Consider the following 23021-nt stretch of genomic DNA (forward strand, 5'->3'; position numbering starts at 1 on the left):
AGAATCGGCTGATGGGAGCAGAGTCCTGGTGCTGGTGGCCCATGCACTCATGCACACACCTGCTGGTCCACTTCCATCACTGTCCCCTTAACAGATCTTACCACTGGGGACGTTTTGTTTTTAGATCCTAAACACCTAGGGGTTAGCATTTTTAAATATCGTTTGTTACGTCACTTAAAGTCTCCAGCTTTTTATGTCGATTGCATAAATCTTGCCAAGGTTCTTACCAGGCAACTTGTTGGCTCAGTTAAAGATCCAGTGAAGTGAAGAGCTTGGCTGCAATGAAAACCAGCACCAAGGCCCAGAATTGGGAACATCTGCACTAGTGCAATGTACTGCATTACCAGGACAGCTTGTCCTTATTGTTTAAATTGGCGAGCAGCAGGATTAGTTCATTAGGTTTAGGATCACTGGTTTTCCAGTGGAGGAAAGTGCTTGTTAGTTTGACTTGTTGTACAAACAACGGCCTCTAGATGGTGCTGGTTTGCTCCCATATGCCCCAACCCCCCCCCAACACACACACATTTCAAGCTGAACTGACTGATAACGCACATGGACACAGTACCCCTCCCAATATCTCTCTCTCTCTCTCACTCTCTCTCTCTCTCTGACTCGCAGCCATTCAGAGCCAAACTAATAAAATGCTGACCTCACAAACTCGCCAGGAGTATCCCTGCCTCAGCATAGCCTAGGAAAGAGGGGTGGTGGGGGTGTGTGTAGGGGGGCTGGAACAGAAAACGAGAAAAAAGAAGCGTCTCTGGTACCAGCAGGCAGCCTTGCCTTGTTGAGGGCCCCCGAGAGCAGACGCTGTTTAGAGGTAGGTGGGCGGTAGTTTTACAGCACTTCCTGAGTAAACAAGTGTGAGTTTTGCTAAATCTTGTGGCTGTGTGGGCACGCAGGTACATGCCTGTGCTCCTTGCTTCCCTCCCGAACGGGCTTGATTTGAAAACGGAGAAGGATTTTGGTGAACTTCTGCCCGCAGTGGATATGCAGCGTTCTTGATGCTGAGTGAAAGCAGGAAAGTGGCCTCTCAACCTGTAAAACTGATGACTTAAATGCTGTGGGGAAGGATCTGCTGTTCTGTTCTTTGAGCCGGTTTGCTGATTTTATTGGCGATGGATAAAGTGCTTTCATTACCGGGGCAACCTCTGGGCATGCAAGCCAGGTGTAATATACAGTGGGGTTTGAAATTATAGGGGTACTCATTTTCCGTGGGTCCCAGAAAAGCCCTTTTCATTAGTTTGTTTCTGATCTAGATCTAAACTCTGATCTAGAATCGCTAGCTGGATATATATGGGCGGTTCCGTTCTCGGACTGGCCGAAGGGTCCTGTTTTTTTCAGGTCTCGGTAGTTAACAGGTGCTGCCTGACCCCGAGCTAGCCTAGAGAGATCTCTCCAGGGACACGTTTGCTCATCTTTAACGCCTCCCAAGAGATTCGAGCTCCCCAAGTGGGACGGCCCTGCTGTAAATAGCGTCAAGTGACCCCTCTGGAAGAACGGGTGTCGTGTTGCTCTGGAGAGGTACCGGTTTGCACACCAAGCACAAGGACAGCCTGGGCCCTTTCACTAGATTGTACGTGTACCAGGGCTGAGGTGGCCAACCCTGGTTCTGAAAGGCCCCCCATCCAGCAGGTCTCGCCCCTTAAGTCAGCAGTTTGTAATTATCAGCCTGGGGGTTCTCAAAACTGGTCCTGGAGAGCCCCCATCCAACAGGTCTCGCCCCTTAAGTCAGCAGTTTGTAATTATCAGCCTGGGGGTTCTCAGAACTGGTTGTGGGATAACCACACACCTGTTTGTTTTTTTCCCGCCTGGACACTCATAATAAAGACCTTAACAGACCTAGTAATATAGCTTTCATTTAAACTCTTAGGTTTGCTGTCACTAAACTTGTGAGATATTAAATCTTTGAATAGAAAAAAAGAACTTGACAGGTTCTAGTCATGCAATCTGTTGAGGTTAAGAACTTGGCAGTAATGAAGTCCAGCGGGTGTAGGGGGTCTTTAAGACAGGGACTGGGAACGCCCTCACTAAGGAATAATTTAATTTACAACCACTTGTACTGGGGGGTTCGTTAGACTCTAGTATTTCAGACATCATGTGAAATGATAAAACAATTTGCCACCTTGTCCTGACTGCACCGTTCTTGTTGAGTCATGGGTTGATACTGTGTGTTATGTGTTTTTGAGAGAATGAACTTGTGTTAAGGTCTTTCTATTTCACGCTTGAAACACTGGAAGACTGGAGAAGTTGCTGAATTGGTCCAGTTTACCCGTTAACGAGCTGACTGCGCTCATTAACAGCCGAGTGGGAATGAAAACCCGGAGATGCCATCTGACCTTGCAGGATCAGGAGTGGCCAGTCCCTAAGAACATGGTGAAGCAAATCGGGGTCCCACTTCAGACGCGATCTCAAGGAGATGACCTTGGCAGAAGCTGCAGACATTTTTCCGGCGTGGATCCTCTTGTAGTTTTCTTTTGGAGGGTTTTTCGGCAACGAAAGCGACCAGTCGCCTGGAGCCAGTGGGATGTGACTTGACGGGTTCTGCCTTTCCGGTGGCATTTCCTGGGTTGTGGTTAAAAGCCGTGGGGATCCACGGGGGTCTGACGCTTGTGGTGGGAGAGGGAGAGGAAAGAGAAATTGAACAGATAGTGGGAGAGCGTGACCATGTGAGGCCCTTGCAAAGTGGCCTGCCCTCCGGCCGCCCTGCGCCGGATCTGTGTGCAGCGGAGGAGCAGAGATGGTGGGAATGGCTGTGCACAAGCAGAGGGGGACTCCACTCCAGGGTCCTGCAAGGAAGAGTGTGGGTGCGTGGGGTGGGGGTCTTGTTTTCAGAGTATTTCTGAGTCTCTGCCCCAGCTGCAGCAGTGGGGTGTTATGGGGGTGGCGGCTGCTTGTGAAAAGGGCTGGAAATAGTCTGTGGGAGCCAGCTGGCACAGGAGGAGACTGACACACCGGGCAGGCCTCCCCTGCCCTCTCATACCCCTGCTCTTGTTCTGTGGTATTGTGCTCGCTCCCAGTGGCTTTTCCCGGAATCTCTGGAGCATTCCCGAGATTGTACACGCTCAGCAGTGTCAGAGGGGTTAAAGCACATCCATACTGTAAAACTGTATTGGGCAACTGCCATTAGGAATGGATTTTCATGGGGCATTCATGTCTTCACCACAGAGCAATTAATTAATAGATTACTACAGAAAATATTTTGCACCGGACAGGTTCAAGGGAAATGCTGATTTTGTTAATGGAGATGATAACAGAAAGTGAATTTAAAAAATAAAATAAATTAGTGTTATGGCTGTCTTAAATGCTTAAATGAAGAGGGTTTCATCTTTTCTTGATTCTTTGGTATCGGCCCCTTTGGGAGTTGTGGGTCTTGTTAGGCCCAATGCTAAGTGTGTCAGTGTGTCCAGTAGCCCGGTGTCGGAGAGCAGGGCTCCGGTGTGTCCAGTAGCCCGGTGTCGGAGAGCAGGGCTCCGGTGTGTCCAGTAGCCCGGTGTCGGAGAGCAGGGCTCCGGTGTGTCCAGTAGCCCGGTGCCCTGCTTGGGAGCTTGTCTTCCTGAATCTCTGGCCCGCCTGTTCCTTGTCTGTGACATTGGCATTGCACGTTATGCGCAGGCTGTGTTGATCCCTCTTTGATGCACAAATGGAGTGCGATTCTGCTCTCTCAGATCTTGGGCCAACTTGGTTCACTCTCCAAAAACCCCTGTCCATTCATCCTAATGAGCACTCTCAATCCCCACCCCTCAGACTGCAGCTTTCCATCTCAGACCTGTTAAGCTTCGTCTTTGCTGCTGTGCTTTGACAGTTGTACCAGTATTAGTAAGCGCTCTAAGAAAGAGAACTATAGAGCTCAGTTTCACTTCAGTTTGCAGTCAGAACTATTTGCTTCATTGCTTGTATGCAGGGGGGTTGAGAGTAATTGTATCGCTCCTCATCTGGAAAAACAAAATCACCACATCAGGGTACAAGAATTCTTTTGGCTGAAAAAGGAAGATTGCAAGTGGACTCGGTGCAAGTTTTCTTTACCCCAAAGGAGTTCTTCGAGATGCACAGTGAGCCCAGAGGACACCAGTGGATACACAGGCGTAGTGCATGGAGAGCTGCACTGTAAGGACAGTTATACAAAGAGAGGTGGGGCTCTGGTGCAAACTGCCCGGTCATGTTGTCGAAACAGATCCCTGGTGAAGCTAGATCCCCGGATCAATTGATTGGATCTACATTGTGAGATAATGTAAAGGCAATCCGATTAACATGTGCCTTTTGAAGATTTTGAACTTATGGGTTTTGTCTAGCTTATATTTTAGTCAAAATATGAAAAGGGTTTATACTTTTATCTTCTCATCTAGAACTTCCCTCCACTGTTTTTGCTGTGAAGGAAAATTCAGTAAAAAGTGGGACGAGAAAGATAATCACATCCAAAAAGAGGGAATGTGGAGCACTAAACTTTTACCCTGGTCTTATTGGGCTGTACTGTGCTTTTACCCTGATCTCACTGGGCTTTACGGCACTGTAATGCGCTTTTACCCTGATCTCACTGGGCTTTATGCCACTATACTTTACTTTTACCCTCATATACCACAGTAAGCAGACTGCAGACCAAAAAAAACTATATTGGGTGAACTGAACTGTAACATAAAAAGAACTAGCCTGCAGTTGTCTTGCTGTCTGATGGTAGTCAATGTTCCTTTTAAGGGTCACCCTCTGACACACCCCCTTTCTCAAAAAGAGATGTAGTCACTCAAGCACAAAGCTCCCACCCATCTTCCACACACCCACCGAACAATGCTGATCTCACGCTCTCTGCTTGTCTTAAAGGCCATCTTGTCCTCCCACCCGTGAGAGGGTGTCTGTCTGATGCCCTGTCCCGCTGTGCTCAGGCCCGGCTTGTTGTCTGCGTGGTGCTCCGCTCCCCTTGGCGCTGTCCGCTGGGCGGTCCCAGCCCAGGGGAGGGGCAGCTGCCTTGTGCGGGGCCGTGATAAATGAGGGAGAGCTGCTCTCCCCTCTGCCTCCCTTCCTTTTCGTCTGTAACCCTATACCCCAGCCCCGCTGTCCTGAGTCTAAGAATAGAGGCCCTGCTCCCTCACTCTCGCAGCTCTCCTCCTGCTCTCTGCAGCCCACAGCACGGGGCTGCTCTCGCGTCCCCTCGGCCTCTCCGTTGGGCCCTGCGTGTGGAGGCGGCAGCCCGCCGAGGTCCTGGCGACAGGCACAGCAGCGCAGGTTGGCAGCAGTAGGTGCGTTCGTGCAGCTTAGTGTTCAGTTGTTGAGCGCCGGTGTGTTCAGTGAGCTTGGTGTCCACGAGCTCGGCAGGAAGATGCTGGGCTGCAGTGTGTTCAGTAGCCGAGGGTCAGGGTGTTGAGCTGCAGGGTGCAGGGGAGTTCAGTGCCGGGGTGCAGTGTGTTGGGGAGTTCAGCGTTGGGGTACTAGGAGGCAGTGTTGGGGTGCAGCGTGTTGGGGAGCTCAGTGTCAAGGTGTTCGTCGGCAGTGTGTTGGGGAGCTCGGTGCCGGGGTGCAGTGTGTAGGGGTGCAGTTGTTCAGAAGGCCCAAGCCTTGTTCTGAAACAAGGTGCCTCTCTTCTACCCTGCAGACAGTGGCCTCTTGCCCAGGAAGGTGCGGTGTGCCAGAGCGAGCCTGATCCCAGCCCGCCGCCAGGATGTCCTCCAAGAGCAAGGAGAACTACCGCGACATCGATGAGGATGCCATCCTCAAGGGCCTCAGTGCCGAGGAACTGGAGCAGCTGGAGTGTGAGCTGCAGGAGATGGACCCTGAGGTGAGAATCCCATCAAACCCATCAACTCCAGCGGCTGTATCACCCTGGAACTCCCAGCTGGCAGCCCGCTAAAGCTCAGCAGGTGTCAACCTGGCCAACATCTGGACGGGAGACCTCTTGGGAAGGTTGCTGCTGGAAGAGGTGTTAGTGGTGACCAGTAGGAGGCGCTCACCCTGCAGTCTGGTTGGGTCCTAATGCCCCAATATAGTGATGGGGGCACTATATTATAAAAAAGGTGCCGGCCTTCAGATGAAGAGTAAAACCAAGGTCCTGACTTTCTCTGGTCATTAAAAATCCCAGGGAGTTTCTCAAAAGGCTTAGGAGTGTTACCCCAGTGTCCTGGCCAAATTTCCCCCTAGACTTTACCAGTCATGGCCTCTTGATAATCCCCATCTCTGAACTGGCTTCATCACTCTGTTCTCCTCCCCACTGGGGATGCGGATTGACACTTTGGCTGCCGTAGCATTATCCAGGTGGGGGTTACACATTGGTGGTGGCAGTGGGATTCCACATTATGTTCCGAGTTGGAGTGTCCAGAAAAGAGCTATATAAGGATAATTATTATTGTTCTTATCAATAGATGATCACTCAGTTAGGACACTTGATCTTGATACCCTGCAAGCCAAAAGCTGTGTTCCATCTTACTCCAAGAGCGCTGCCGAGAAATCCCTGGATTTGTGCAGATCTCCAGCGTTTTGTAAGACACTCCCTGTTTTTCTCCTTTCCAAAGAACGCCATGTTGCCGGCGGGCATGCGCCAGCGCGACCAGACCAAGAAAAGCCCCACGGGGCCCTTCAACCGTGATGCCCTGCTGGAGCACCTGGAGAAGCAGGCCCTGGAGCTGGCCGACCGCGAGGACCTGGTGCCTTTCACCGGAGAGAAGAAAGGTGCGTCTCCCGCCGACTCCCCCCCTGCAGCACCGTGCGCAACGGGCCGGCCTGCCCTCCCAGACTGTCTCTCCTGGATGCCACGCGGGTAGCGGTTTGTTAGTTGTACCTAGCCTGTATGCGGTTGGCCCAGTGCACACAAGAGCCCGCCCCTGTGATTGCAGACGCAGGCTGTGATTGGCTACCGTACCACTTCGGCACCAAAACGGATTATTAAGATCCGGGAACCGCTCTGCGGACTCTGCAGAACTGGGTGGACGGTGATGCATGCAGGCCTTCCTCTCGGCTACACCTCTGTCTCGCCCACAAGGCCTCCTGTCCCCGTCGATGCAATGATGTGTCGAAAGAGTCTTGTTTCCTTTCCTGGAAATTTCGGATTGCCAGTATTTTTAGGCTGCTGGGATTCCAGAGGTTTATTTCCTTGTGCAAGCAGGAGAACCGTGGTGACGCTGTAGTATTATAGCACTAGGTTTTCTGGGTTTGATTACTGGCTGAGACTCCTGTCTGTGTGGAGTTTGAATGTTGCCCCAAAGGTTACACGGGCCTTGGTCATGTCAGTCTTTTCCCCAAGACATGCATGCTGGGTTTCTTAGACTGCTTTAAATTGCCCTCCCTACCTCTCATAGTTTATTCTAATAATAACAGTACACCCCCCTAATGCCCGTTTTATTACTCTGCCCATGAGTGGAGAATCTTTGGCATTACTGGCTATGAGGCAGCATGATTTGAGATTTTGGTGCTGATTATTTTATTTCCCCAATTTATCATCCCTGATGAGAGCAGAATCATTTTTGTGCGATGCAGACAGAGAGGCACGTTATTCCACAAAGCCGGGTGCGACAGTTTTATTTTCTGGGTTTTGATCCAGGCAGCATTGTATCATTTTAAAGCTTTCTCCATTTGACTCTGCAGTTCAGTTCCTCGTGTATGCTAACTGGGCTGTGCGGACTTACGCTGACTTCAGTCTGCAGGACCAAGATCGGTCTTGTTTCATCACTGCAGGCTGAACCTAGATGGTCGCTCTTTGTGCAGAAGTGTTGCTCTCATTAAAATGGGGTCTATATTTAGGCCTTTTATTTATGTGTGTGTGTGGGAGGTTGTCGTGATAATTGGAATACCATGGTGATTTTATTTCTTGAGAGCGGGTCTGAAATTTGTCAGCTCAGTGAGTTTTGGCACCCCACAACCCCCCCCCCCCCACCCACAGGCAATTATAGATTCCCTCCCACCTTCCCTGATTTTCATCTCCGTGCCTCACTCCACACATGAGCTCAGCTGTAATTAGGAAAAGATGTTTGGCACTCTGCTCTGCTCTCCTGCGAGGGATTCGGTGTTAGTTACCAGGATCGTGGAGCGTTACTTGGTAATCGGTAGAATCAAGTAGAAAAATGATCTGGAACAAACAATTTGCCTGAAGTCTCCTGATCCACAGATTGGAAACACAGCACCTTCCTCTGTGATGATCGGTGGAAAAAAACTGTTTCCTGCTGCTGAGCATAAACTAATTATTGTTTATCAAGGGGGCAGATGCTCAGATTACGTAGGAGTTATATTTCAGCTTCTTTTTGTGCACAAAATCCTGCTGATGCAGCAGAAAAGTATTGTGTGCGACATTGCTTTAGTCACTTAGGTCACAGAACCCCTGCGGTGAGCTTGGGATGGCTGGCGAAACGAAGGGGGCTTTCGGGGATTGATTTCCTGCCGAGTCACGTTGCTGCCGGGCCTGAATCCGAAATGTCTGCCTTGACTCCCCAGGGAAGCCCTTCATTCCCAAGCAGTCGAAGAGAGAGATCCCGCGGGAGGAGCAGATCACCCTGGAGCCGGAGCTGGAGGAGGCCCTGGCCAACGCCACCGACGCCGAGATGTGCGACATCGCAGGTGGGCAGGGGGGGCATGGGGCTATGCTTCGGCGGATGGAGTCAGAAAATATACTGTATACCCCCATGACATCTCTACTGTGCATATTAAATCCTTTTTTACTCTGGTGTATTGGCAAACCATAAATAACACCATGAAGCACAGGTTCAAAAGCTTGCTGTGACATTAGTTGACCTGTTCTTGAACCCGGGACCACTTCAAAGGCGTAACAGGGCAGCCCACAGGGTCCATTGGCTAGAAATGACTTGAAGAATTCAACCCAAACCCTTGAGATTTCACTTGGAAATTTGTGCGGCACAATGCAGCAGCACGTTGTCTTGGAAAACAGAACTGACGCCTGATGTTCGGAATGATTCATGCCCGCTGGGATATCAGGATGTCGGCTCCCATGTTGTTCCTACACGTGAGCTTGTGCAGTTCTCTCCATATGGATTTTGTACATTGACAGAATTGCGTTATTTGTTACCAGTGTCTTTCTTTTACGTAATGTATTGCTTTAAAATGCCTGCTTCCTTTCAGAAGAGTTTTTGTGGGTTTGAGAATAGTAATAATTCCTTACACTTGTATAGTGCCTTTCTGGAAACTCCATTCAAAGCACTTGACATGTAGTGGGGACTCCCCTTCACCACCACCAGTGCGTAGCCCCGCCAGTATGATCTAACGACAGCCAGAGTGCAGCAGTACTCTCCCCACACACCAGCTCTCAGTGGGGAGCCTGACTCTGTCGTCGCGCTGACAGTGATGATGCCCGCCCGCAGGCGCAGACCCCTGGCCGCTTCGGGAGGTCTCCAATTCCCACAGCTCAGCAGCTAGCTGAGCGCACCTGGCGCCCAGCCGAGGGGCTGCGCCTGCTGGGAGAGGAGGGGGCGCTGGGGGATCCACTTACACCCCACAAGCCCTCAGAAGTGGGCAGGTGGGCTTTTTTTAAATGGTCTGTCTCCGAACCCGCTCCTCCTCCTTCCCTTTTCCCCCCCATCTGTCTTTCTCGGATCTGACCCACCTGCATGCTCAGGAGCGCCCCCCTCTGCACGCAGCTGTTCACAGGTAATTTGATGAAGAGAAAAAAAAACAAGTTCATGAAAGGAGCAAAGCTGTGTCCAGTCCCATAGCGGCCAAGTGTAAGACGCAAAGTGAGAAGGGTCTCCTTCAGGTGCTCAATTTCCTCTCTCTCTCTCCTTTGCTACATCCTCCCCTCCCCTGTTTTTCTCTCTCTCCTGTGTCGGCTGCCTTTGCACCACCAGCCCCTCCTCTCTCCTGACAAGCACCCATTGGGAACCCCAGTTTTGGCCAAAGACTTCAGCAGAGAACCCCAGGGGTATTGCAGTTTTGTAGGCGCCCCTTAAGATTACTGAGAAACGCGCTATCGATCCATTAAGTCATTCAGAGCTCAGCTGGAACAAAAAGCACATGGCACTTTGTCAGCTCTCCAGGTCTCCTGATACAAGACTGTGCAAAGGCTAATTGATCCTGAATGCCCTGTTTTTGGCAGCAAGGAATGTATTGGGATAGCATTAGTGCCCAGTGGCTCCAGATGATAATGGATGCAAGATTGAATTTGCAGGAAATCAAAGTAATATGATGGGTGTTAGTGCGGCGTGTTTGTTTGGTTGGAGATTTTAAGAACAGGATTGTGTGCCAATTAAGGACTTTGCATTCTTTCTTTGATGGCATGCTTAGACATGCAGTGAAATCACTGCTGAACTGCAAGTGCATCAAAGTGTGTTTGTGGTTTCTGAAATACTCTGTGATGCCTGGTGCAATCCGGTCTGCTCACAAAGTAGAATTCTTCCAAACCCGGGGCAAAGGAGAGCACATTGTCTGCTGCAGATTGTGATTGAGAAAACCCACGTGCATCTGAAGAAAATGCGAATTCACGGTTTTTGGCTTGTGATTTCTATGCTTCCTGCATTACAGACAGATGTGCTCTGTTTCAGTCTCTGTCAGAGCAGGGGTGTCCAGTTCTGGTCCTGGAAGGCATGTCAGTATATCTGTAGGTTTTCAAGGTCTCAGTAACCTGACAGTAACCTGGTTTAGCTGGTTAAGAGGGCAGTTGGACTGAAAACCTGTGGACACATCTGCCCTCTGGGAGCAAGCCTGGACATTCCTGTTGAAGATCAATGGAAAATACTGTGGCCTCAGCACTCCCCTTTTGAAGTTCACAATGTCATTTAAGAGCATTTTGACATGTGATAGTGGCTTGGCCTGGAGAGTGTGTTTGACTGTGTGTGGTGTGTGTGGCCATCTGTAAAACTGTTTCATCCTTGGATATAATAGAGGATAAGATATTGCAAACGAGCAATTTGAGAAACTGTTGATTGTAAAGCCTGGTGTTTCTCAACTTCCTGCAATCTAAAAAGTCATTGTCACAAGGGGTTAAAAGTTAAAAGTCCAGACAGTGTGCACTGGAGTGTACAAGGTGTGTGTTTCATGATCAGCGTGGCCGTGCGGTTAGTGCAGATCAGAGCCTTTCTCTGAACACAACAGGAACAAAAAAATAAGAAGAATTTTTAAAGCACCTATCCAAACCCAAGGATTTTCTATGCAGTGATAAGAGAAAAAGACAAATAATGTACAATAATAAGTATAAGAAAGAAAAAAAAATGAAACTACACATGTACAAAACATACAGGTCCATAGTTAAGAGGTAGGGCAATCGGACATAGGCCCTGGTGAAAATTTGCAATGTAAGGAGAAATCCCTCTCCCACACTACTAAACCCGGTGTTTGATCCTCGTTCCATTGATGCGTAGCCAGCTGCTGCTCATTTTAGGTCGATAAACACTGCTTTCCATTCTCGCCCAAGTCAGTCAAGACCGCTCAAGCGCGTTCAGTGTTTTTTTTAAAAAAAAACTGCAAAGCCCGGAACTGCATAGCTCGTGGCGGGTGTAGCTGGGTCAGAACCACGCACGGCTCAGCCAGAAAAAGCAATGAGGTCATTCGGGGGAATTCGGGAAGGATTCCAACTGGCTGGTGTTTCGCGATCATCTGGGTCCACAAAGGTGTGAAAGAGCTTGCGGTCAGTCTGTATTGCTGCTTTATTAATTCTGGGTTCAGGCTGGAGCTGCATTTAGTGATTTGAGCGATGCATGGAGGGGTAGCTGTGATACTGGTTGAAGTAAGAACCCAGTTTACCTGCAGGAGGTTCCTGGTTCTGCTACCCATTACGGGTCCTCCTTGTGCTCCTGTCCCGTGGATGAGATACCAAACCGCGGATGTGCTGTCAGTCACTCAGGGGGCAGCGGCTGGTGGTGGTTTCCTATATTTATGTTGGTATTCCCCAATAAGTGTCTTTTGGAGGAGAGTATTTGACAAATGGTCCACTGATTTTTTATTCCAGTACACCAGCAGCTCCGTGATCGGTCCGTGTCCTGACAGGACTGTAGGATTCAGGATTAGTCAGTGAACGGCCCCGCATGTCGTTATGGCTTCGGCCTGGAGTCCGTCCCAGGACAGCCTCGGGGCCTCATTAGGCAGGGCGATCCCTTTGTCTTGATTGTGTTTTGGCTCGAGTGACAGCGTAAGCTGGCAGGGGGGAACAAAGAAGTTGTTTGGCTTGGCCGCGTCGGAAAACTCAGTGTTTCTTTCCACGCATCTGTGAGTATGGGAGATTCTAAAGAGATGTTTTGTATGGAGCAAGGTGCACTGTCACACTGACCGGCCTTGAACAGCCAGGCGATTGTCAACACCTCTCCTTCAGTCTGTCTCAGTTTCTCTCCTTGTGTGTCTCTCTCTCCCTGTCTTGCCTGGTTGGAGCGGTTGTTGTGATGCAGTCAGAGGGTCTCCCATTCCTGTCTGCCAAAGTCTAGCCTAATAAGCACTGCTGCCCCCTGCTGCTGGGAAGAGATCATTACGCTGCAAAACAGTCAGATTTATTTTGTGACCCCCTACAAACATCATAAACAACGAAGCCCACCACATTGTTGCGTCTGAGCTGCTTTTGTTGCCCAGATATAGCGCCTGGAGAGAGCTATGACCCTGGAGAGGCAGTGGGACTGCAGTGTGAAACAGTGCTGTGGCACGTGTTGATAGTGGTGGTGTTTCGCTCTGTGCTGCTGAGCCACAGACGGAGCCCACTGCACTGCTTGTTCTTAACGTACCGAGCGCTCAGCTTCTGTAATTCCAAAATGGCACTGTGGTGCTCCCGGCAGGTTAGCCTGGAAAGCTGAGCATGTGAAGGCCTGGGTGTCGATACAAGCCGGCACGTTTACGGTATTTTACATAGTTGGAGTCTTGCGTGACCCGGGCAGGGGGGTTTGCTGGAGATGGCCGTCCCCGCAGTGAGCTCATGAAGCGGTATTCCTTGTCTCCCTGTGTTTATCCAGCTATCCTGGGAATGTACACCCTGATGAGCAACAAGCAGTACTACGACGCTCTCTGTTGCGGAAACATCGTCAACACGGAAGGAATCAACAGTGAGTCCTCTGTTAACCCTGAAGCCCTCCTGGTCCTGGAACACTGACTGAAAGACAGGACAATGAACTAGAGAAGAGCCCAGTCCAAATCAGACACAAACATAATTACACTGGTTTTCCAGGACCAGGGTATTTGATTAACTCTGACTTTGTCATTTTATTTTATCATGTATACAGTAAAACTACCGGTAAGAAACAAACAGTGTCCAGAGCAGAGAGGCAGGAAGGCTCTTCTCAAGGCTGAGGGAGAGGAAGTTAGGTGGGGAGCTTACACTTGTCTCACAGTTTTGTTGTCAATAGGCTTGAGAGCATTGTGCAAGACCCAAAACGCTCCCCACCCCCCAGCGCACCACAGAGCAGAACCAGGCACTTCCTCGGTTTGTTCTTCACCACGTGTCTGTGACTGCAGGCGTGGTGAAACCCGACAAGTACAAGACGTACCCCGACGAGCCCCCAAACCCCACCAACGTGGAGGAGACCCTCAGGAAGATCAAGAGCAACGACCAGAGCCTGACGGACGTCAACCTCAACAACATCAAGGTGGGGGCCGCGGTGCTCCGGGTGTCGGGGAGGCGGGATTTTGGGGGCGAAGTGAAGCTTCTTGTCTTTACGGATCATCGAAGAGCACTATGACCGGTCAGCCAGCAGGTCTTGCTCGTGTCCTGCTCTGACTCCTTGCGTTTTCCCAGTGCTGCAGATTGGGATTACAGGATAGGATGTAGAAAAATCTGTGCCAAGGTTTTCTTAAGGAACTGGGGCACGTGTTACTGTATGTTATTATTGTGTATATACACATGATGTGTTTTGGGTTGCCACAATGGGCTTGGCCTGAGGAGAGAGCATTGCCTTGTGGATGCTGTGAGGTCTGCAGATTTAACAGTGCACATGCGCAGAATTGGGCAGAAAAAGGCAGATCAGCGATAAGAGGTTAGGAGTTTTTTTTTATTATTCCGTGATTTCAAATTTCAGTAAGTAAGGAAGGAAACTGTTGTGTGCAGGATATCCCCATCCCCACGCTGAAGGAGATCTTCGAAGGCATGAAGACGAACACCTCGGTCAGGAGCCTGAGCATTGCTGCTACGCGCAGCAACGACCCGGTGGCCTTTGTGAGTAGACGAGAGTCCCATGGCCATAAACACAGATTGCAACAAGGAAAGTGGAAGAAACACATGTAGCATTTTATCTTCACTGTCTGTCTAGGCAGGGACACACACAAGGCTCGTGTCAGGCGTGAAATGTTCAGAAGCAGACGCTACCTTGCAGCTCGTAATCCGCGGAACAGATCACAGTGCTCTGCGGTGGGGGAGGGAGATGGACTTCTCTGTGTTCAGTCTGTGTACTGGAAGCGTTGCAGAATTTCTGTTGCTGTGCCTGATCAGTGCGTGCGTGTGTGTGTGTGCGTGCAGGCTGCTGCCGAGATGCTGAAAGTGAACAAGAGCCTGCAGAGTCTTAATATCGAGTCGAACTTCATCACGGGGGAGGGCATGATGGCCGTCATGAAGGCCATGCGAGAGAACAGCACGCTGACGGAGATCAAGATCGACAACCAGGTCTGAGCCGCCGCCTTCACGGCGTGAGAAAACTGAGTGGCGTTCTTGATGCCTGAAGGACAGGGGTTGGTTACTCATCATAATAGTAATTCCTTACACTAATGTAGCGCTTTTCTGGACACTCCACTCAAAACACTTTACAGGTCATGGGGATCCCCTCCACCACCATTAGCGTGCAGCCCCACCTGGATGATGCACCAGTCCGCTCAACACACACCGGCTCTCAGTGGGGAGGAGAGCAGAGTGATGAAGCCAGTTCAGAGACGGGGATTATTAGGAGGCCCTGACTGGTAAAGGCCCTGGGGGAAATTTGGCCAGGACACTGGAGTAACACCCCTACTCTTTTTGAGAAACACCCTGGGGTTTTTAATGACCACAGAAAGTCAGGACCTCGGTTTTAAGTCTCCTCTGAAGGATGACAACTTTTTTACAGTATAGTGTCCCGGTCACTATACTGGTGCATTAGGACCCACACAGACCTCAGGGTGAGCGACCCCTACTGTTCCTACTAACACCTCTTCCACCAGCAAACCTTAGCTTTCCCAGGAGACTCCTATCCAGGTACTGACCAGGCTCACACCTGCAGAGCTTACTCTTATCTGTAAGATGCATGTAACCCCACACATTAAATAACTGCTGAGCACTCCATTGTAAAGCCTTATAAGGTCCACCACATTCCCTCTGGTCTATACTGATATCCTGTGTCATTCCTTTGCTTTATTGCATTCTGGGAAACAACGTTGAATTAAAACTAAAAAAAAAATCAATCAGGAGCCTAGAGATCGCTCAGTGGGGTGTAGCATGGATGCTGTCACTCTTAGGGCCCTGTGTGCTAAGGAAGTGTTTGGCATTATTGTTCAAAGTTCCAGGATGTTGTGTCCGGCTGGCTTGATTAGATTAATGTGAGCTGTTTGTTCCCAGCGCTTAGACATGTTGGAGTTGTAGCCATTGTGTTTTGTAAGTGAAATAAAATCCCAGACTTTTGACTACAAACAATAATGCACGTATTCCAGTGAAGCTACTTCTTAAATCTGTGAAGACTGCGGTTATCTAATGAAGGGGGGCAGGAATGAAAACCAGCAGGTGTGGGGGGTCACCAGGGCCAGGACTGGGTATTCTGAACAACAGTGCTGTTGCTGACCCGACCCGGCCTGACCTCTGACCCCGCGGGCCTGCCCTTTCCAATGCAGAGGCACTCCCTTGGGGACTCGGTGGAGATGGAGATTGCCGCCATGCTGGAGAGCAACCCCTCCATCGTGAAGATCGGGTACCACTTCACCCAGCAGGGGCCCCGCGCCCGCGCCGCCATCGCCATCACCAAGAACAACGACTTCCGTGCGTACTGAGATGTGCCCGGGGGGGGGGGGGTTGACGCCAGCCCCAGCCTCGGCCTTCTCATCGCGCCTTCTCTCTTTCTCGTTGCAGTCCGCCAGCAGAGAGTCAGATGAGAGCGCCCCGGAGGGGGTGAAGGACAGGGGGCGCCGCTCGTTCAGGGACTGTGACGTCACCCCCGGGCCTTCCCATAACCCCCCTCTCGCCCCGGGACTTCCCGCTGCGAAGATCCAGGAGCGGATCGAGTGCCCCCCAGCGGTCTGTGATGTACTAGCGCCCCTCTCTTCACTGTCTTCTTCCGCTTTCTTTTCCTTTGCTGAGGAATTAAATTCCCAAATATCGGGGTCGCTTCCCTAGAGGCCTTCGTCTTCCTTCCCGTTTCTGGTTTCGGCCCGCTCTGCGTCCCTCTGTGGAAATCCTTAGACGTCCCGGCTGATGCTGACATCGGCATGCCGTGATCCGAGCTCGGACTCCTCGATGCCCCGCGGGCTGGCGAAGAGCTGAAGTTCAGGCCGTGATTGATGGATCCAATTAGGTCAGTAAGAGCTCAGGAAGAAAAGCAGGAAAGCCCTGCGGCTTTCCAGGTCCAGGAAGGAGGATCACGGTCCTAGAAAGGTCGCCTTTCGGAGGATCGGATGCCGAAAGGCATATCTGTGGCTCCCAGTAGGAGAGTCCACCGGACAGCTTCACAGGACGAACGGGATGAGGTCCCTCGGAATTGGGCACTTCCATGGAACGTCAGCCAAGAAAAGTCCGCCTCTGCTAGCCTTCCAGCTCGTTTAGGGTTTGAGGACGTTGAGGAAGCTGGGGCAAAACAGCTTTTACAAACACTGGCAGGAGTCGAAGGGAAGGTTCAGGCCGCAAGCTGCTTTCTGCGGTAAGCTGTCCTGCAGAATCCCTGGTGCAGTATGGGAGTTTTGAGAGTTGCCAATCACAGCACAGCCAAACTGGGGGATAAGAGAAGGCACTGGAGAACTCCCCGGATCTGCTCTAAGGAGGTGTGGCAGTGATCCCCACGATGGCCACAGAGCTCACTAATCAATCGAGACTTGTGTTTAAATATCTTCATCTCTTATGCTGTATAGAAATGCAAGCAGCGAATCTTTAAGTGAGAAACCGTGTGAACTTTGGCTTGTTCTTACTTCATTGCCCTGGTGTCGCGGACAGCAGAGCCTACGTCATTCACCAGAGATGCCATCATTCCAGCAGAAGGCAGTGGCGCAGGCCTGACAAAACGAAGCCTTAGCAAAAGAAAATGAATTAACGGAGAAGCAGCTTTTTGCAGCGCGTTTGACGCAATTTACCAAGCCTCCCGTGACGCAGGCAGCCCTTAACAAAAGCAAGTTTCAAGTTGTTTGACTTTAAGTACGCAATAAGTGTAAATAGTATGAATAAAACTCAATTTAAATTCTTCCACTTGTCTGTTTCCAGCTTCCTGCTTGTCTAAACTGTGCACGACAGGCTTGCGCATCGAGGGGAATAGATCCGTCTTTTCCTTTTCCCAGAGTGTGTGTGTGTGTGTGTGTGTGTGTGTGTGTGTGTGGGGCTCACTCCTTTAGTCAGTGCCAGCTGCGCGCTGGGGAACAGGCGCTCATGGGGCTTCGGCAGGTGACTGAGCACGTGGCACAATTCCAGCAGATTTCTTTTCTGTCCAAGTTTAGAACAGAAGGAAAGGTCTCACACAAGGGGGCTAGATCCCCCAGCTCTCGGGATCCAAGGATTATGTGTCCGAGCCGTTCCTTGAAAGAAGCCGGCTTGCTCGGGGAGGTCTGAGGACTGCAGGGTGGCCCCGGCTCTGTGGGGGTCCTGCCCTGTGCAAGATCTGATTTCTCAGATTAGTTCGCCGAAATGAGTTCAGTTTCTGTTTACTCACACAGGTTTCCTCTTCAGCTGTTTGTGACTTAGGAGACCTAGAACGCCTGTTATGGTGCATCTCCTGAGGAGCAGCCTTTCAGGGGCAGAGGGGGAGGTCAGAACCGGCAGGGGGAAAAACAAGAGGGCGAAAGGCAGCGAGGCTTAGGCCCAGCATGCTCCCCCTGAATGTGATGCAGGTAAGGGGCTGGGCAGGGTGCTCTGCAGTGTGGACGGAGTTTAGGGGCCTGTGCAAGTGGCAGGTGGCTTTTATGTCATTTCTGCACGGGGTGATTCAGCCCATGCAGGAATGGTGTCGGGGTCTGTTCTCCACCTGTGTTATTTATACCTTCAGACCCGGGTGGCAGGGTGACTGTATCCCGCCGGGATTGGGTTACAGAGTGCTCAAAATACATGCAGTTTTTAAGGGGAGCTGGGAAGTGTGTGTGTGGGGGGGGGTGAGTTTGAGACCAGTCACAGAGGCTGATTTACGTCGCTGAACTCGGCGACAGCTGCTGCACTCTTAGGATTCTGCTGCTCCGAGAAAGTCCCCAGATGCCTCTGACAGCCGACTCCACTTTCCTTTAATCCACCAAGGCCAGAAGTGAGACCGGGGCCTGAATTAGGAGAAGACTCGCTGGCAGGGGGTTGTGTTTGGTTGCGGGGAGGGGCTATGCTATAGGAGCTGGCCTCCTGGATCGGTCTTGGGAAGGGGAGTTGCGCTGTGATGCTGTGCTCAAACCTTTTTAGGTTTTGGACCCCCGAAGCTTTCCCAGCTGTGACAGTTGTTTGTCAGCGGGGAAGCCTGTGTTCGGAAGCCATTCCCCCCCCCATACGAGGAGCAAAGACCAACTAGAGCTGCTCCCCTTTCCCTGAGCACACTAAGACCGGTTCTTGACCCCTGACCTCGGAGATGCCCCCCCCAACCGCTCGCCTGATGTGCACGGATATGGACAACACATGGCAATAGACTAAGATGAAAATTTACATGGGTTGAATTAAGATTTGAGTAGTGGGATTGTGAATACGGGTACATGTTTGAGCCAAAAGGATTATCCTGGGATTATCTGGGCAGGATGCAGGAACTGGATCTCTTTAGTCTGGGCTCAGCGTGTTCCTCAGCTCGGGCAGAAACGCACAGCTGCTGTGATGGAGACAAGCAGCTCCTCTCAGTCCTGCTGCTGCTGCTGCTCTGGCATGTTGATGCAGAAGCAGAGGTCAGTTTTCAAGAGCCCAACGTTTGAACAGCGGGTTATTTATATTCACGAGATGCATTTGTGAACCTTCAGGTGGCTACACATCACACCATTTGAATTTCTCTTACAACAGCATCAGCAGTTATGCATCAGTGGGGGGAAAACAGCTTCTCTTTCTGATTTTAATAGGCATAAGTTACAAAATGACAAAAAAGATTGACAACATCTTAAGTTCTCCCCAGAGAGCGTGTGAGAGATCTGACCATTAAAAGGTCTTCAATCACTTCTTTATAATTACATTTTGTCCTCCACCTACAGCAGTTCATGCTTTTGCCGTTCAAAAATGGCGTCGCTGTACAAATGTTCTCTGAAACAGTTCAAATGCTCTTCCTGTTCTGGGACAGGTGGGGTCAGGAGGGGGAGAGGGTGGGGGGCTGGTCCTCGTCGGAGTCGAATTCCACGTTCTCATCCTTCACCCAGTTTCCACTTCGGTCCTGCAGCCACCCGGAGCTGCAAGGAAGGACAGACAGAGGAAGGAGAGGCAGGCTGACACCTGGTGGGGAAACGGAGAACTGCAGCTTTCGGGGTCATTCACAGCAATGGCGTTAGATGCGTTAAGTAAGTTACGAAGACGGCAGGCATTCGGGGGTCGCTGTACCAGTGGGAGGATCTTCTTCTCCAGCCCCATTGCCTTGCCATCCGCTTTGACGTTTCCCCCCTCGCTCTTCTTTTGCAGGATGAGTAAGTCAGTGTCCGGGAAATGATACCGGCCAAGGGCCCGGAAAATAGGGCGGATGCCTTTTCTAGGCCACCTCCTGTAGGTTCGCACAAGTGGAAGGTTACCTTTTCAGCCTGAGGTAGTGCTCCATCTCTTGGCGCCTCTGTGCCGCCCCGGGATCTGGCTCGGAAGCCGCCGCAGGCCGGGACTTCTTTCTCGTGCTCTCCTTCGCTCGCTCGGGGACGCCCTCTCTCGGGATCTCTGGGGAAGGTAAGAGAGCAGGGAGTTACAGCAGGGCCCTGTAATAGTGTGTAATAGCGTGAAGCAGGGCCGAACACAATAAGATTTCAAATTAGGCTTTGTATTTGCCTTATGATGTAAACTTATCTTTCAGGTCTTAGAAGGCCATGAGAGTAGCCATAAACTATATCCGGTGCCTTACAGAGATGTGCTATCATAGGAACGCAGACAGGAAACGCATATGCTACATTTAAAACTGCCATTCTTTCAGGTGAATATGTTTACGAGCTATGCACATGATTGAGCACCTAGTGCACTGTTGCTATGGTGTCCAGGAAGTGAGGTCACTGGTGTGGTGTCAGCCGTTGATGTCCCCCCTGACTGAGCTTGCAACATTTGGTTCCTGGGAACAGGGGTCCTGCTGGGTGAGGGACAGCTGGAGTTTGATTCAGACCTGCTGCTGTAAGAAAAACACACATTTCTCTCTGAGCTGTTTGGCAAGAGCTCAAATGAAAGCCAAGGAGAAGCCTAGTATTTTTGCAATGCATTTTAATGTATACTTCATACTTCAAATGAAAACCCTTCCACAGCAGGGCAGACAGGGCTCCAAGCTTTCTGACCATTTTATTGTTGAAGGTTTTTACAGACAATCCCAGTTACCTTCTCTTCTGGTGGCAGCTGTTGTAGGGGGTGGACTTCAGCAAGGCATGATGGGTAATCTTGCGTGTCTGGGCCAGCAGAGGAGCTGGACCAGCTGTCTCCTTTAGGGCAACGACAAGGCAAGAGGAGAAGAGAAACGTAAACTCATCGTCCTCCAGAGTCAACGTACCTGTTCAGGCATGGAGGTTCGTACGCCTGACAGCTGCACGACCTTGCTCAGGCGAAGGGGCTTGGACTGGTCCTGGAGTCAAGTCCCCAGCTAAGGGAAGAGGACCGACATTTCAGTCGCGGAAGTCTCGTAGTTGTGAACAATCAGCCTGGGGCACTTGCAGTATAAAACACTTCTAGGGTTCTGTGACTCTCTATAGCAGCCAGCCAGGGCCTTCCCTTACTGCGCCCCAGAGCTCTGGAGCTCCTTCCCCAAGCATCCCAGAGTCCTCTTCCCCGAGCACTTCCAAATCCAGACTCAAAATCTTCTTCCCCGGAAAGCTGATTGTTTTCTATTTAATCGGCATCTGTGTCTGCTCCTTGCACCTTCTCCTGCTAATCCCTTGTGCTTCTTCTTGTTACTTCTGTAATCTCCTGTCTTTTACTGCTCTCTTTTGTTTGAACTCTTCTTTTCCTGTAAGGAGTTCTGAGCAGCCTACTTTTAAACGCGCTCTATAAAACAGTGTTTATCATGATGATAATAAGTAGCAGAAAATGACATATGAATAGGATTCTGGTTGTTCTTCTATCCTACAGCTTCAGTTAAAGGGGGACTAAGGATATGTGAGACTTCCAGGTGGTCGTCTGATTACACAGCAGCTTGAGCTCACCTGCCTGCCCGCTTCCTCCTGGCGCACGTAGGCCAGGTGGCGCCGCTTCTCGATCTCGTTCTGCAGCTCCCGCTTCTTCCTGTAGGACCACTGGAGCCCTGCGGAGACACGGGGCAGGAGACGCGTCCCTCAGAGCGCCTGGGCCACAGGACCCCCCTGCGCTGGGGGGGAGGAGCCCCCCGCAATTTAAGCTCTTCAATAAGGCTTCTTGACTTGAAATGGGGGTGGAGGGGGTCATGGCTCACCAGGGTTTTCCCAGGCGACCTCATCAGCACTCACTCGCTGGAATAATAATAATAATAATAATAATAATAATAATAATAGTCCTGGCGCTTCTATAGCGCTTTTCTGGACACTCCACTCAAAGCACTTTACAGGTAATGGGGATCCCCTCCACCACCAGCAGTGTGCAGCCCCACCTGGATGCTGCGCCAGTCCGCCCCCCACACACCAGCTCTCAGTGGGGAGGAGAGCTGAGTGATGAAGCCAGTTCAGAGAGGGAGGTCATGAGGGTTAAAGGCCAGGGGGGAAATTTGGCCAGGACACCAGGATTAACATCCCTAGTCTTCTAGAGAAACGATCTCTCCCGGGTCAGCTCCCAGACTGGAGTGCAGTCCTGCATGCGGCCGGTACCCGGTCTGGAACAGGCGAGACCTACCCTCCAGGTGTCTCTTCCCTTTCCTGTGGACGGCCAGCATGTCCACGGTGTCGAACACGGGCCGGGACGAGCACACTAAACAGGCGTACCTGCGGAGGAGAGCACAGGGGCGGAGAGGGAGGGCGCCTAGAGGCTAGATTCCCGATCCCATACTGCCTTGAAGGGAGAGATAAAGGAGTCTTCATCTGCAGTGTATCATCTTCCAAACAATAAATGCATTCATTCTTTGGGGGGCGGGGGTCTGAGGTAATTGCAAGCATCAATTTGATGCCACAGCCCAGAAGTTTCAGATGGCTTTATAGCCAGTGTGGAAAACACATCCTACATCGACTTGGACACATTTTAGGCTGAGCCGTGGGGGGGGGGGGTAATTTGCTTAGGGCGGCGCTATGCAAAGGTGGGATTACCTTCCGTTCTTCATCAGGACGGCCTCGTCCTCGGGAATGAAGTTGGACAGGAGATCAGCGACGCGTCGTTTCTGCCAGTGAGAAGAGAGGCTCAATGGGAATGAACCAGCCTGCCTAATTGAAAGGGCCTTTCAGATGAATCCCTGAATTACACATCTCTTCATCAAGACGCAAAAGCAGGGAAAGACACTCTGGGCACAAAGTTAAGATCCCCTTTAGAGCTACTTTTCGGAGAGAAATAGCTAGCTTCGTTCAGCTGCACCTTTACTATGTTTGCATCGGCCTTTTCGAAAGCACAAGTAGAAAACACTGGAAATATTAAATAACAAAACATACCTTGAGGACATTCAGTTGACTAGCGTCATCCCCTTCCCTTTTAAAAGACATTATTACAAGAACACCAGAAAAGTACTCAGCCTTGCTTTTCGTTCATCGGACAAACATCACTTCCGCCAGCTGAATGATGGGACTTGTAGTTTTTCAAGTGTTAATGGCTATCGAGTGGGTGCTGGGAGTCCTACTTATTTGTGAAACCTCTGACTGGGACAGCATAAATACAACTGCAAGTCTTGTTATTGTAAAAGTAATAATTAATTAATGCAAATTATGGGGCGAGGGATGTACCCTACTTATAGAATCGTCCCGCTTGT

At 50.7% G+C, this 23021-nt stretch overlaps 2 protein-coding genes across 5 annotated transcripts; one reads left to right on the plus strand and one right to left on the minus strand.

Annotated features, from left to right (window-relative positions):
- Positions 1-680: 680 nt before the first annotated feature.
- tmod4 (tropomodulin 4 (muscle)) lies at positions 681-17235 on the plus strand. 3 transcript variants are annotated; one of them, XM_006641747.3, is made up of 10 exons: positions 681-817; positions 5582-5764; positions 6495-6651; positions 8407-8529; positions 12852-12941; positions 13351-13481; positions 13940-14047; positions 14348-14491; positions 15682-15826; positions 15917-17235. In XM_006641747.3, the coding sequence occupies exons 2-10, from the start codon at positions 5648-5650 to the stop codon at positions 15937-15939; spliced, it is 1038 nt and encodes a 345-aa protein (XP_006641810.1). In that variant the 5' UTR covers positions 681-817; positions 5582-5647; the 3' UTR covers positions 15940-17235. The 3 variants fall into 3 exon arrangements, with proteins under 3 accessions (XP_006641810.1, XP_015192202.1, XP_015192204.1); XM_015336716.2 differs by lacking the exon at positions 681-817 and adding an exon at positions 5074-5228; XM_015336718.2 differs by lacking the exon at positions 681-817 and adding an exon at positions 5074-5214.
- Positions 17236-19038: 1803 nt separating this feature from the next.
- On the minus strand, positions 19039-22830 carry scnm1 (sodium channel modifier 1). 2 transcript variants are annotated; one of them, XM_015336720.2, is made up of 8 exons: positions 22708-22830; positions 22372-22442; positions 21965-22053; positions 21307-21404; positions 20489-20589; positions 20137-20285; positions 19714-19849; positions 19039-19380 (listed from the first exon to the last, which is right to left on the minus strand). In XM_015336720.2, exons 1-8 carry the CDS (start codon positions 22756-22758, stop codon positions 19281-19283), a joined length of 795 nt encoding a protein of 264 aa, XP_015192206.2. In that variant the 5' UTR covers positions 22759-22830; the 3' UTR covers positions 19039-19280. The 2 variants fall into 2 exon arrangements, with proteins under 2 accessions (XP_015192206.2, XP_015192205.2); XM_015336719.2 differs by having other exon boundaries at positions 20137-20288.
- Between the last annotated feature and the right edge of the window lie 191 nt (positions 22831-23021).

Source organism: Lepisosteus oculatus, chromosome 27 (genome assembly GCF_040954835.1).
Source record: "Lepisosteus oculatus isolate fLepOcu1 chromosome 27, fLepOcu1.hap2, whole genome shotgun sequence".
Lineage (NCBI taxonomy): Eukaryota > Metazoa > Chordata > Actinopteri > Semionotiformes > Lepisosteidae > Lepisosteus > Lepisosteus oculatus.

What these genes read in the sequence shown, in the direction of transcription:
- tmod4 (XM_006641747.3), top strand. Translation starts at nt 5,648, where the DNA reads ATGTCCTCCAAGAGCAAGGAGAACTACCGCGACATCGATGAGGATGCC. An exon ending in TCAACCTCAACAACATCAAG is followed by an intron (nt 13,482 to 13,939) that starts GTGGGGGCCGCG and finishes TGTTGTGTGCAG; the next exon opens with GATATCCCCATCCCCACGCT. An exon ending in GCAACGACCCGGTGGCCTTT is followed by an intron (nt 14,048 to 14,347) that starts GTGAGTAGACGA and finishes GTGTGCGTGCAG; the next exon opens with GCTGCTGCCGAGATGCTGAA.
- scnm1 (XM_015336719.2), bottom strand. Translation starts at nt 22,758, where the DNA reads ATGTCTTTTAAAAGGGAAGGGGATGACGCTAGTCAACTGAATGTCCTC. An exon ending in AGGGAAGAGACACCTGGAGG is followed by an intron (nt 21,405 to 21,964) that starts GTAGGTCTCGCC and finishes GTGTCTCCGCAG; the next exon opens with GGCTCCAGTGGTCCTACAGG. An exon ending in AGCTGCCACCAGAAGAGAAG is followed by an intron (nt 20,289 to 20,488) that starts GTAACTGGGATT and finishes TTTTTCTTACAG; the next exon opens with CAGCAGGTCTGAATCAAACT.